Source organism: Syngnathus floridae, chromosome 14, assembly GCF_059516105.1.
Source record: "Syngnathus floridae isolate MCC-2025c chromosome 14, RoL_Sflo_1.0, whole genome shotgun sequence".
NCBI classification, from domain to species: Eukaryota; Metazoa; Chordata; class Actinopteri; order Syngnathiformes; family Syngnathidae; genus Syngnathus; species Syngnathus floridae.
Window position 1 is genome coordinate 8,272,175 of NC_142426.1, and position 12,364 is coordinate 8,284,538.

The 12,364-nt window shown below is 47.0% G+C and overlaps 1 protein-coding gene across 8 annotated transcripts in view; it reads left to right on the top strand.

The window, feature by feature from the left end:
* The window catches only part of LOC148387490 (receptor-type tyrosine-protein phosphatase F-like), a 114,226-nt gene that overhangs the window by 74,054 nt on the left and 27,808 nt on the right, over window positions 1–12,364 (top strand). For 3 of the 8 annotated variants that reach the window (XM_088395466.1, XM_088395471.1, XM_088395465.1), the window contains 7 exons: window positions 3,055–3,324; window positions 3,415–3,996; window positions 4,064–4,197; window positions 4,366–4,510; window positions 6,905–7,210; window positions 7,862–8,055; window positions 11,997–12,023. In XM_088395466.1, the coding sequence (XP_088251592.1) occupies window positions 3,055–3,324; window positions 3,415–3,996; window positions 4,064–4,197; window positions 4,366–4,510; window positions 6,905–7,210; window positions 7,862–8,055; window positions 11,997–12,023 (1,658 nt within the window). The remainder of the gene's footprint in view (window positions 1–3,054; window positions 3,325–3,414; window positions 3,997–4,063; window positions 4,198–4,365; window positions 4,511–6,904; window positions 7,211–7,861; window positions 8,056–11,996; window positions 12,024–12,364) is intronic. The other 5 variants (XM_088395467.1, XM_088395468.1, XM_088395470.1 and 2 more) reach the window with 2 other exon arrangements.

Below are 12,364 nucleotides of genomic sequence, written 5' to 3' on the forward strand. Positions count from 1 at the left end.
TCATCCATAATTCAAAACCGAAGCGTCCATATATGGGGGAGCCTTTCCCTCGCCTGTGTGCATTAACATCTTTGCCATGTGACTTGTTCTCCATAACACTGTTGTCCTTCACCTGTGTGTTGTCTTGCTCTCCACTTTTCATTCCCATTGCTCACCTCCATCCAAATCACTTCATCCGTGCACAGATCAACGCGAAGGTTGGTTCACTTTAACTTTTCAACCCCGCCCCGCCGCCCTCCTCTTTAATTTGACACACATTTTAGGTCACCTCGATGAGGAATCCCATCCATCCGTTCCCCAGAATTGCGACTCTCTTAATTTCCTCACTTTTTCAATAGTGCCCCTCTCCTCCTCGCATGCTGTCCAATGTCACTCCCTTGCAAAGCAGGTTCTGTCAATATTGCCAAAACACACACGGAGCTCTTGTGTAGTTTGCTTAAGGCATTATTAGATCTGTGCTGTATTGTTCCTCCTCAGCGGCCAATATACCTTCCATTCCTGCCTGTTAGCTCATCATGTGTGTTCCACCAACTGGTCAGTCAGGCTTTCCGGCAACGAGACCCAACGCCGCGACGCTGCCGGTTTGATCGTCTCGACAGGTCGGATTGACGGAACACATTTGTCAATCCTCAGGTGCTTTAAAAGGCCGTTAAATTTATAGCTACTCAGAGCTGAGTGGAGACAGGGCTTTATTTTGCGGTTTTGATAGAGTCCCGCTGCCCATCTAGACACGCGGCTCTCGTCGGAGACTAGGCGGGGGAATCGATAACAATTACCTGCCCTCCAGTCGTTTAGTTCCGCAGCGCCTCTCCAAACTTAACCGCACGCCATGAATTATTCACGGCATTAAGTGTTCAAAATACGCAGGGTCCATTGACTGTCTCCTCTTAGCGCTGTTAAGTCTGCGCTATCATGACACTTTGAACGTAATGGTCTTGCATTAGGCCCACTTCTCCGCAGGCCTTCTTATTGGCGATTGCGTGTTGTGCATTCAGGGAATGTGAACGGGAATGACACCAGTGGTCACGGGGCGACCAGTGGCCAAGAACCGGTTCGTCGTATATTTGTCATCCCGCAAATCACTTGCGATGAGAAGCGAAAATCGGACCGAGGCGCTTCTTCATCCTCCTCCTCCTGCCCAGCGTACTTGTGAATCCTTCCCCCCTATCTATCTTTGCGCAGCTCCCATGCATGCCTTGCTTGAGAATGTCATCCTTGTCCTTTTCCCAGACTAGCAACGTTTCTTTATCTTTGCATGTCCAAATCAGCTTTGTACCAAGGTTTTTTTTTTTTTTAAAACCTTTACCAACCCCTTTATTGTTTTTGAATTTGTTGTATTTGAAAACTGTTATGGGTATTTCCATGAGGTGCCATTGTTGATAGTATTTATATATTTAAAAACAAAAAAAAGTAAACAGTTCGTTAGAGTTTGGGTCATTTTTAGGGGCTAGGGAACAAAGCTATAATTCAACCGACATTTCACCACAGGTAAGTCTATTAATCATAAAAAAAAATGTCATGAAAATAAAATATGTGGTTGTAAGAAGCTGTACCTTTCCAGAGTAGAATCTCAAAAGGTGCCTGTGATTTTTCAATTCCAGCTGATAAAATACAAAGCATGCGCGGTAATAACGTTCCAGTTGGAATTCGATCCGGCGGGAAGGAGTGCGCGACAGGTTTGGAAAAGGCAAGCTTCAGGCAGGACTCAAATTAGAAAATTGTATTTTGATGGAGACTTGTGCATACAAGAGTAAAGCAATTACGGTCAAGGTCTTTTTTTTTTTCACGGAGCAAAACAGATTCTCCCGCATAGTAAAAATCTGCAGGGATAGCTTAATGCCGTATTGTTTTGAATCCATTCCACCTAGCAGTATTGCTTGGATAGCTTTCATGGTATCCCGCTGGGGAGCGAAATGTTTGACTTAGCTTCCTTTTCTCCATAATCAAAAAAAGTCACAGCTCCTCTTCCCTTCATGCTGCGCTTGATTATCATCGATTGAAAAGTTTGATTTTTGCTACCGTGTCTGTTGTTTACCCGCAAGTTACCAAGAGTGTTGAAAACGCCAGGCAGCTCTTGTCCGTCTGGATTCAAACGGTGGCGTCGAGTCGTATGTAAATGCCGTTTGTTTATCCTCGGCTTGGCTTCTCAGAATGCTACATGGGAGCCTCGGCATCAGTGTTTGCCTTGTCCCTGGGCGACGTCAGCGGGCCTTCTCGTCTCCATGGGAACCCCTTTTTAATGTCAGCCCATCTGCATATCACCACTGCACAAAGAGCGAACCAGCCAGCCAGCCAAAGTGGGCAGTGAGAGAAAAGGCGAGAGGGAAGATAAATGAAACAATGCAATCACTGCAGGGTACCTCGGCGATGCAACTCTCACCAGTCCTTTTTTTTTTTTTAGTCCCTTTTAGAAGATCAGCCCCCAAACCCAACCAATTTGGCTTTGTGGTGTCCCAGAGCATTTTTAAAAAAATTGCCTCAAGCCAGTTTGAATTTACAATTTGAACCGTAGTACTGTAGGCAGGAGCAGCCCTCACAAAAAAATCTCAGAAAAGCCACAGGTGGACATTTATTGACATTTTCAGGGCTAATTGGAAATGAACCTCCATGGAGATTTTTTTTTCTCAATTGCTACCAAATTCAAACCACGTACACAAAACAGATTGGACCATTTGAATGTTCGCCGATGCGCGTGGGCAGAGCATGGCAGGCCAAGCTTGACGACTTGCCATAAAGCGGGCTGATCATGGACATTTGGTAGCTGCCATCAAAACATGTCTCTATTGAGTTCTACCAAAATTGACGCAAGTGTGGGCGACACCAAACTACGCTGACTTTGAGCTTTCATGATGTAATGTGCGTTTGTTTTTAAGTTTGAACTTTGTACTACTCCTTTTCTGGCCCGAAATACAATGTTGTAGTATATTTATGATATTGCAGCTCCATCAATCAGGTTTTAAGACTCTCCAAATAACAAGAAACCCAAGGTCAAAGCATCATCGCACTTATCATATCCTAACTCCTCCCATCCTTTGTCCCGTCGTTTCTCTTCAGTACGCAGAGTCCCGCCCAGGTTCTCCATCCCGCCCACCAACCAGGAAGTGATGCCGGGCGGTAGCGTCAACCTAACGTGCGTAGCGGTGGGCTCGCCTATGCCTTACGTCAAGTGGATGATGGGCTTGAAGGAGCTGACTCGTGAGGAGGAGATGCCCTTGGGACGAAACGTGTACGAGGTCACCAACATCCGCGAGTCGGGGAACTACACCTGCGTGGCCATGTCCTCACTGGGGATGATCGAAGCCACGGCGCAGGTCACCGTCAAAGGTTAGTGCTCGCTACTAAAGCTTTTCGCGGGATGATTGCTCAGTTGGGTTCTCCAAACTGACTTTCTTTGGTACCAATGTTTTTCCGTAGCTTTGCCAAAGCCCCCCGTTTCTCTCACGGTGACTGAGAGAACGGCCACCAGCGTGACGCTGACGTGGGACTCGGGAAATCCGGAACCTGTGTCCTACTACATGATCCAGTACCGCGCCAAGGCGTCGACCAATGGCTTCCAGGAGGTGGAAGGCGTCGCCACCACCCGCTACAGCATCGGCGGCCTCAGCCCCTACTCGGAATACGAGTTCCGCATCATGGCGGTCAACAACATCGGCCGCGGGGCGCCTAGCGAGCCGGTGTCGACGCGCACGGGCGAGCAGGCCCCGTCGTCGCCCCCGCTGCGTGTCCAAGCCCGCATGCTGAGCGCCACCACCATGCTTGTCCAGTGGGACCCGCCCGAGGAACCCAACGGGCACATTCGGGGCTTCCGCATCTACTACAGCTCGGACCACACGGCGCCGCTCAGCGCCTGGCACAAGCACAACACGGACGACAGCAGCCTGACCACCATCTCCGGGCTGACGCCAGACATCACCTACAGCCTAAGGGTGCTGGGCTTCACCTCCGTGGGGGACGGCCCGCCCTCCGAGGTCCTTCAGGTCAAAACCCAGCAGGGAGGTGAGTGTCCAAAAATCCTCCCTGGGCTCTTTGGCCACATTTATTTATCATCTCTCTTTCCTCTCAGTCCCGTCCCAGCCGTCGGGCTTCACGGCTGAAACGGAGCTGGACACTTGCGTCGTGCTGTCGTGGTTGTGGCCCCTCCAAGACCCCATCATCAAGTACGAGCTGCAGTACTGGGAGGACGGCACGGACAACAAGGTTAGAAACACCGATGAGCTACTAAGTAGGGGATTTGCTGCTACATAATTCACGCAAGGGCCCTTTGGGTCATGCATATTCTAAATTAAACAGTTCCCATTCAATAAGATGTCACAACCTATTTCTGTTTTCCCGGCATTTCATTTTGTGACTTCCCAAACTCACCAGATACACGTGACCTTCGATCCGGCCGGCTCTTACACCGTGGACGGCCTCAAGCCCGACACGGTCTACCGCTTCTCCCTGGCGGCCCGCTCCGAAATGGGCTTAGGCGTCTACACCCAGGCCATCGAGGCCCGCACAGCCCAGTCCAGTAAGTCTCATCTTGATTTTGTTTTATCATCTCGCTCTTGCCGCTAACCAAATAAAAGTCGCCCGCCCGCCGGTTCGAGGTCACCGCTTGCTTTCAACGAGCAAAGTTGAGTTAGTCGAGTGGCAGACAGCGTGGGTTACCCCAATGTCAAAGTCAATTTCAGCACAGCATCAAATGTTGTGTGTGCGTCCGCCGTCCGTGTCCCCCAACACTAACGTCGTCCGCTTGTCGGAAGGCCGGGCTCTGTTGTTCGACGTCAAAGGTAGGTTTTATGTGTCCCCGCCACGTATCATCCCATCCCCGTCGTAAGATTCCCACCATGCATGTAGCGCATGAATCCCTTTATGTTTCGTACAAAACTCGCCCCAAAGAAGTCCTTGAATAATGCGCGTGGTTAAACGTGGGAAAAATGTATTAGGCCTTTTTCCATTTGAAAGAGAACTACTTCATCTTTAATTTGATCTTGTTTTCATGCGTGGTCTTTTTCCAACACTTGCTTTTTTACGCCCCGGAGGCACGTGTATTTTCCGTGTTTTCTGATTCAACCTTTGTCAAGAGAATAATACGAGATGGATTTGAACGCCTAAATGTTCTACAGAAGTTATTTCTGTTATGCTCAATTGACTTTAACACTTGAGAGGTACCAAAATTACTTTGCCAACATATGGTTAGCTTTAAGAAGTATTTGCTTATTACTATTACGTGGCAGCATTCAATTTAAGCATTCCTTTTTGGTTGTGGTAGATTTAATACAAAAGACAATTGACATGCAAAAAAAGATGGTGACATTTACATATCAAATGTGAATTAGGTTTTGGTTGAACTAACACGGAGTGCACGCTTGGTGTCTTTCATGTGCGGCATCAAAGATTTAAAATCCCCAAAAAGACAATTCATATTTGATGGATATTGAGAAAAGCTGACATTTGTACACGCTGTTTTCAAACTTCAGTGGTGACACGCTTTTGAGTTGAGTTGCAAGACGGAACAAAGCGTGACATGTCGCCGCACGTTTGAATGAGGTCAAAGTAGCAACATCGGGGCAAGTGAGATACGTTTTAAAAACATCAATGACGATGCAGCCTTGCTGAAAACAGGTGTGAAAATTTGACTGAGGCTAAATTAGATCAGGGCCAATTTAAGAGTGCAAAATTGAATCAACATGCCCAATTGCAGAGGTGGAAAATGTCAATCAAAAAGCGCATTTATTCATTGGACCGTATTTTCCTCACGAGGACGGAACGTGCTTTCCGTCACGTTGCCATTTTAGGCTAATTTGAGGCACAAAAGACAAGCAAAATTTGATTCTGAAAGAATTTCCATGGGCCTATTCAACCAGTTCTCATTCAACAGGGCCAAAATAGCTTGCCAAAAAAGGTGAACGGCACAACATGTCCCTCGGGGTTAATTAGTGTATCAGCTTCTCATTTGGAGCTCACTGTTCAGCGCGCCGCATCTTACCAAGGACATTTCATAGGCATGCTCGCTTTATATCCCATTTTATTTCCCCTTTGTGGTGTTGAACACGTGTTGCGATGAAGATAGAGATAGATGCATGCCGTTGTGTTACTATGCATACCTCTGGACTTGGGACTATTGGCACCGTCTCACTCTGTTGCTGTTAATTAGCCTAAAAGACTGATGAGTTGCGGCTGGAAAAAAAAATCCCCACCACCGCGACGCCGCTTCTCGGGCGACGACGTGCAAACATCGCTTGACACTTGTTCGCACCCCGGCGCGGTTGTTTGCTCACGTCGCCGTGGGAGCAGCGGGAGGGAGATAGCAATTCAGGGCAAATTACATCTTTATGAAAACACTGACCTGTAAAAATCTCTGGGATATTTTATATTCAGTTGTCATTGTTTCATGCTCCCGCGTGTTTTATGAAGTGCCGCCACACACACACCCGTTGGGAGAGTAGAGCAAAATTCTCAGTCCAGAGGTTGCATCTTGGTGTCAGAGGAAGCTCTTTGTATTTGCATTGCTTAAATTGCTCGGCGAACAATGGACAAATGTATTGGGACAGATCAGTTTCCTGATGTTTCAGGTCACCATTTTGGGGAAGGTTTCCTTCTCTTCCCAATGCTCCAGACAAAGTCCGATAAAAGGGATGCGGCATGAGCTTGGTGCCGACGGGCCAGCAAAACAACATGACACTGATTGTGTTGAATTATTGATTTATTGACTCGTACCCCCTTTCGGACTTGGTTGAGGCTCAATATTTTCCCAGAAGTGTCCCAATACTTTTGTCAATTTCCAACTCAGATAACAAAAAGCTTCCATTTTTTTGCCTTCAGTTTGCTTGTCTTTTAGTTTTTATTTTACGTCTGCTTGATCCACCCCTACCCCCCCATCCCCCTCCCTTGTGGTTGTGCTCCCCCCCACCCCACACAGCCCCCTCGGCTCCCCCCCAGGACGTGCACCTGGTCAGCCTCAGCTCCACCACCCTCAAGGTGAGTTGGGCGGCCCCGCCGGCCGGCCGCCGCCACGGCGTCATCGTGAGCTACACGGTCAGCTACCAAGCGCTGAGCGGCGAGGACACGGAGCGCCACGAGGTGAGCGGCATTGGCGCCGCCGCCTCAATCTACGTCATCCAGGACCTGGAGCGCTGGACTGAGTATCAGGTGTGGGTGCGCGCTCACACCAAAGCGGGGCCGGGCCCCGAGAGCGCCCCGGTGAGGATGAAAACCCAACCGGATGGTAGGTTGACGCCAGAGATGGCAAACGTACTCACACTCTGCGCTGTATATAGTCCATTTAAAAATAGAAATGTTTTGTCCGCCTTAGTATAAGAAACCCCAAAATCTAAATACTCAAGTACAGAGAAATCTACTGTGACAAAATTACGAGCGGTTGATGCAAATAAAATGCAAGACATGTCTTCTGCTCTCCCTTTCTTCTGCTTTGTGTCTTGTTTGTTGATTAATAACAAATGAATGCTTCTTTTTCTCTCTCTCCTTTTTCTTCCTTGTTTCAACTTTTTAGAATATATTGCAGGTTATGTCTCAGACATCACCTCGGGGCTTGCCTCTTTGTCACTTCCCTCTCTCACTGTTTGCACACCCCATCCAGGTTCTTAAGTGGAGCACGGCACTCCCTTGCTCCCTCTTCTTCTTCGTTTGTTTGCTACTCCTCAGAGAAATCAGCCTGTAATGAATCTTTTTTGAAGTTCAGCTCCTTTTCACGCCGTCACCGCACCCACACACTGGCCCACATTCTTGCTGGTCCAAAGTTGATCTTGATCCACCGCCAACGCTGCTCTTTTTTTTTTTTTAATCAGTCGTTTCTTTCATCAAAGCTCCGTGCAAATCACCGACTCAGCATTTTCTCCACTTTGTTTTTGTTTCCCAGTGCCAGGAGCGCCGCCCCGGAAGATGGAGGCCGAGGCGGTCAACTCCACCGCCATCCGCGTGACCTGGAAACCGCCGCTGCAGAGCAAGCAGCACGGCCAGATCCGAGGCTACCAGGTGGCCTACACGCTGGTGGAGAACGGCGAGCCGCGCGGGCAACCCAACATCCTTGACGTGGTCTTGGCGGAGGAGCAGGTAGCTTATGTGTCATGTCTACTTTTTTCATGGTTAATTCTCTGCCTCTTTCACTCTCTACGACTGAAGATGCCTTTTTTTCCCCCCTTCGTATCACATCTTACACCACGATCTTCCCTATTCACAGTGTGATGATTATCTCAAGAAGCCAATAAAATATCAACTCTGTTTGTCCTGCCGGCCACAAACATTAATGGGAACACGCATTGGCGCGCCGCCCTCGCCCGCCTCTGAAAAAACATCTCATTTTTCACACTGTCTCTCGCTGGCCCGCGTTTCGGGTTAGCGGTCTGCTTGGGCGGCAAATACACACTGGCGCGCCCTTGAGCGAGGGGTCTATTAACCCTCATTAACAATCGTAAATATCCCGCCGTCTTCACCCCATCGCGCGGCGCCAAGGTCAGCCGAGTAGGTCGGATCCTTTTTCACCATAGGACATCCTTTTGTCAAAGGCGGAATGAAAATTGTTGGTGTGGACAGATGTCGGCATAAAATTAGCATCATTAGTTGCAGGGCAGCTGGGGGTTAAGTGCAAAGGCTTTGTTTTCTGGATAAATTGCAGGCTTAGGGAATCAGATAGGGACTTAATATTCTTCGCAGTCACCTACAGTGAAGGTTTTATCATTTTTAGTTATGCAATACGTAATTTCAATCTTTTTTTTATGGTGATATTTGAATACTGTAAGAGAAAAGACCTCACAATATCAATGTTTATACGTGCATCGTTACTGTCACATTAAATGATTAATAATAATCGTTCCATTCCATCAAACATGGTTTTTTTTTTTATCATATCAATTCTCTATCGGTATTTTTTACACACAGAGAATACGATGATGACATTCAACTCGTACCATTTTTAATTTGATTAATTTGTCTTCTTGCCTTTGCGTGAACTTGCCCGGTTGAACTCGACGTGACCTCGAGCTTTCGTGCCTGACAGCCGGGCTTTGTGCCAGCTCCGCACAATTAACACATCTCACAAATTGCCACTGGAGTCAGTCTTGACGACGCCTGTCTTAGTTACTTTCTCGCTCTCTCTAAAAACCTGTTGTTCCCGCCTCGGGCATTTCTCTATCTTGCCTTCTGTGTCCTTTTTTCTTTTGCGTCATTCCTTTGCGTGCAAGTCGGTTCCCCTCGATTTAGTCATTCAGAGCAGGCGACCTGCACGGGCCTGCCCCAGACGTCAATGGAAGGAAGGACCACACAGTCAGCCAAAAACTCCAACGGCCGTTTTCTCGCCCAAGCGTCTCGCCCCCACGTAGTTATTGCCCTCCCTAACTGCAACTGTGTTGACACATCACACAAGTAATCGTCTAGGACTAATTAAAAAAACACCCTTTACAGGTCAAAGTGACTCATTTTATTGAGCATAATTAGTTTTTTATTTTGTCACAAAAAATATTGTTTCAATTGACACAATTTGCATGTTATATTTTGCATTCTTAAAATTCGGGTACTTATCTTTCTTTTTATAATATATTTTCTGAGTAAATTGAAAATAATCATATAATTACTTCACCTTCAATAATTTACATGTATATTAATTTAAAGTATACAGTAATGTTCCATGTATACACTTGAGCCCAGGTCACATTGACCCGAGAACAGTTTTGGTGTACCAAAGAACCAAACATAAGAGACAAAACATTCTTCCAAACCTTATTGTGATCGGATGGGCAATTCCGTCTGCGTCGCTATCACCTCTCCCTCTGCTCTTATCTTTGGCTGCCGCTCGCCTCTTCACGCTTAGCCGCAATGCTACAAGGACCGCTGTGTGCGTGTGTGGGTGCTGCAAGCACCTCTTTTCAATCCGCAACCCACACGGCACCCTGATTTTCCGTGCTAATTTTAAACTAAGAGCCTAGCGCTTACCGCGCCGTGCTATCGACCTCTTTTTTCCCACCGTGACAGACATCTCCTTTGCACTTCTCGTGACCTTTAGGCAATTATTACCTGTGATAAAAGTCCCTTTTCCACCGTGCAGTGCCTACTTGGTTCTTCTCGCTAGCACTTTTTTTATGAGCGGAAAGGCCAGGTCGTGTTCCGAGCGTGATAAAGCTAGAAATAAAAATACATGCTATCGTCAAGTGACCCTGTGATTCAAGTCTGGAGGCACTATGTACTATGTTCCACAGTCTCCACTTTGCTTGAGCTGGCCCACAACAAATGATAAAAATTAATGTGCTAATGTTAATGTCATTTTTTGTAGCGGCTGAAGAATTACATATTTGTGATTATTGTCTGTCTACATGTGTTGCGCCACCATTCATTTCAACTGTTCCTAACAAAAAATTACATTTTGCATTGTAGTTAGCATTAAGCTAACAAACTCATAAGTCGGGTCACGCAAACTATCTCAAGACTTTAAAGCAAAATACGGACGGACAAACACAATCTTGGAGGCAGAGTTTATCAAAGTGCTCTCAACCCGGGCGGTAAACTAAATTAGAATTGGCAGGCGCAGCATTACGCTTTATCATACGTTTATCAGTGACAGCCATCGGAAAGTGGCGCACTTTGTGGATGAATGCGTCAGCCCGTCTGTTTCTCCACACTTACTGCCCGTGTTTGCCTACATTCCGCGCCCGCCTTTTCAGCTCCATTTTGCTTGACCATTCATGCGTTTTTGCGCACTTCACGCGTGTTTGTGCTGGCTCTTGCCCGTGTGCGCGCGATTGTGAGAGTGTGTTTCGCTTCACTGCCTCAGATAGGAGTTGAATAGAAATAGAAGAGAAAAAAAAAAGAGCACCTCAGCCCGTTTCACTCCATCACTCATGACAGCTCCTTCTCTTCCACCTCACTCGTCACGCCGCCGCCACCTCGTTCTCATTTTGATAGCCACGAATCTCAGCCCGTGTCATCACATTTGCATTCGTCCGCGACATTGACACTTATCGGCTCGCCGTGGTGTTGGAAATAGAAATGTGTGCTGGGGTAATTTATACGTCTTGCAAAGAGTTTAAGCAAGAAAAGATTCAAACACGTGACGGGAAGCTAAAAAGAAAAAAAATGAAGCAACTTAGAGTTGATATTTTGATTGCTTAAAATGGGTACAGTAAATAGTATGAGTCACTTTGGGTTTGACAGTTAATACGCCAGCTTACATTCTGTTAATATTTCAATGACATCTCATTTAGTCAGCTAACCGGTTGGGTCGGTAATCTTTGGCTTCATCTTATTCTTTAGTCAGTTTTAGTCAAAATCGCACTACTCCGCCATTTTACTCAGCAGCACTTTTGCTCTCGTTATATCACGCCAACCCTCCCACAAGAACTCTTAATCCTTCGCCAAGTCCTTACCATGACCTACCCGACGGCGCCCATCAGTGAACTTGGCCCACGAGTTGTTGAACTACGCAGCCAGTTGCCGGTAAATGGCAAGCGTTTGCATTCCGCACGGAGGAGTTTTGATGTCGGGGCACAAGTACAGTGGCGCCGGTAATAAGATTTCACGCTCAGCGTCGGAGCCGGCGGCAGGAAATGGGCTTTCGCGTCCCCCCGGGAACCTCCCGGGGTGAACAAAGGGGAACATTTGGGAAACGTATTGAAATGTAATGAATAAAAAAAAGGGTGTGAGGGAAACACTTTCCTCTATGAAACGTCCACTGTGGTTCCGGTTAATGGAGATGTGTGGGAAAATGTTTTCTTAAGATTGATAGGCAGATGGCGAAACAAGGCAGTGCATCATAACACCAGAAAGTTTCACAATCATTCCCGACCTTGACGACACACATTCAACTTTTTTTTACTGCCTCTCCTCCATCACGCTCTCTCTCTCTCCGTGACGCTTCCTCTGCACAACACCTACATTCATCTGTCTTGTGACGGAAAAAAAGTCCAAGTGCTTTTTTTCCTGTGTCTGTTGTGTTGCCTCTTGACTCATTCTCCTCCCCCTCCGTGCACCCCACCCCATGTCCTGTGTGTCTTCTCTCCCATCAGTTCAATATTACGGAGTTCACCGAGCATGTGAGTAAGCCTCATGTGTGCTGCTGGGTTTTTTCTTTTTTTTTTAACAGGGTCCCAATCTGCAGTTTGGGGGTGTTTATTGTGTGTTTGGGTTAAATGTGTGATGGTGTGCGTGCCATGCCTTAAATGCATTTGATTTGTGCTCTCACTTTATGTATTACAACCACAGCGAGAGATTTAGAACAGGCGCTTTCGGGAATTTGAGAGGAAATGAGTTTTCGGATGGCGGAAACTACTAAATGTTATTCAAAATGTCGTTCCCAAAAAGTACCTGACTTATTTAGACAAAAGCACAGAAGTAATCAAAATAGCCTATTGACAATTAGTGCGGGCCCAACTCG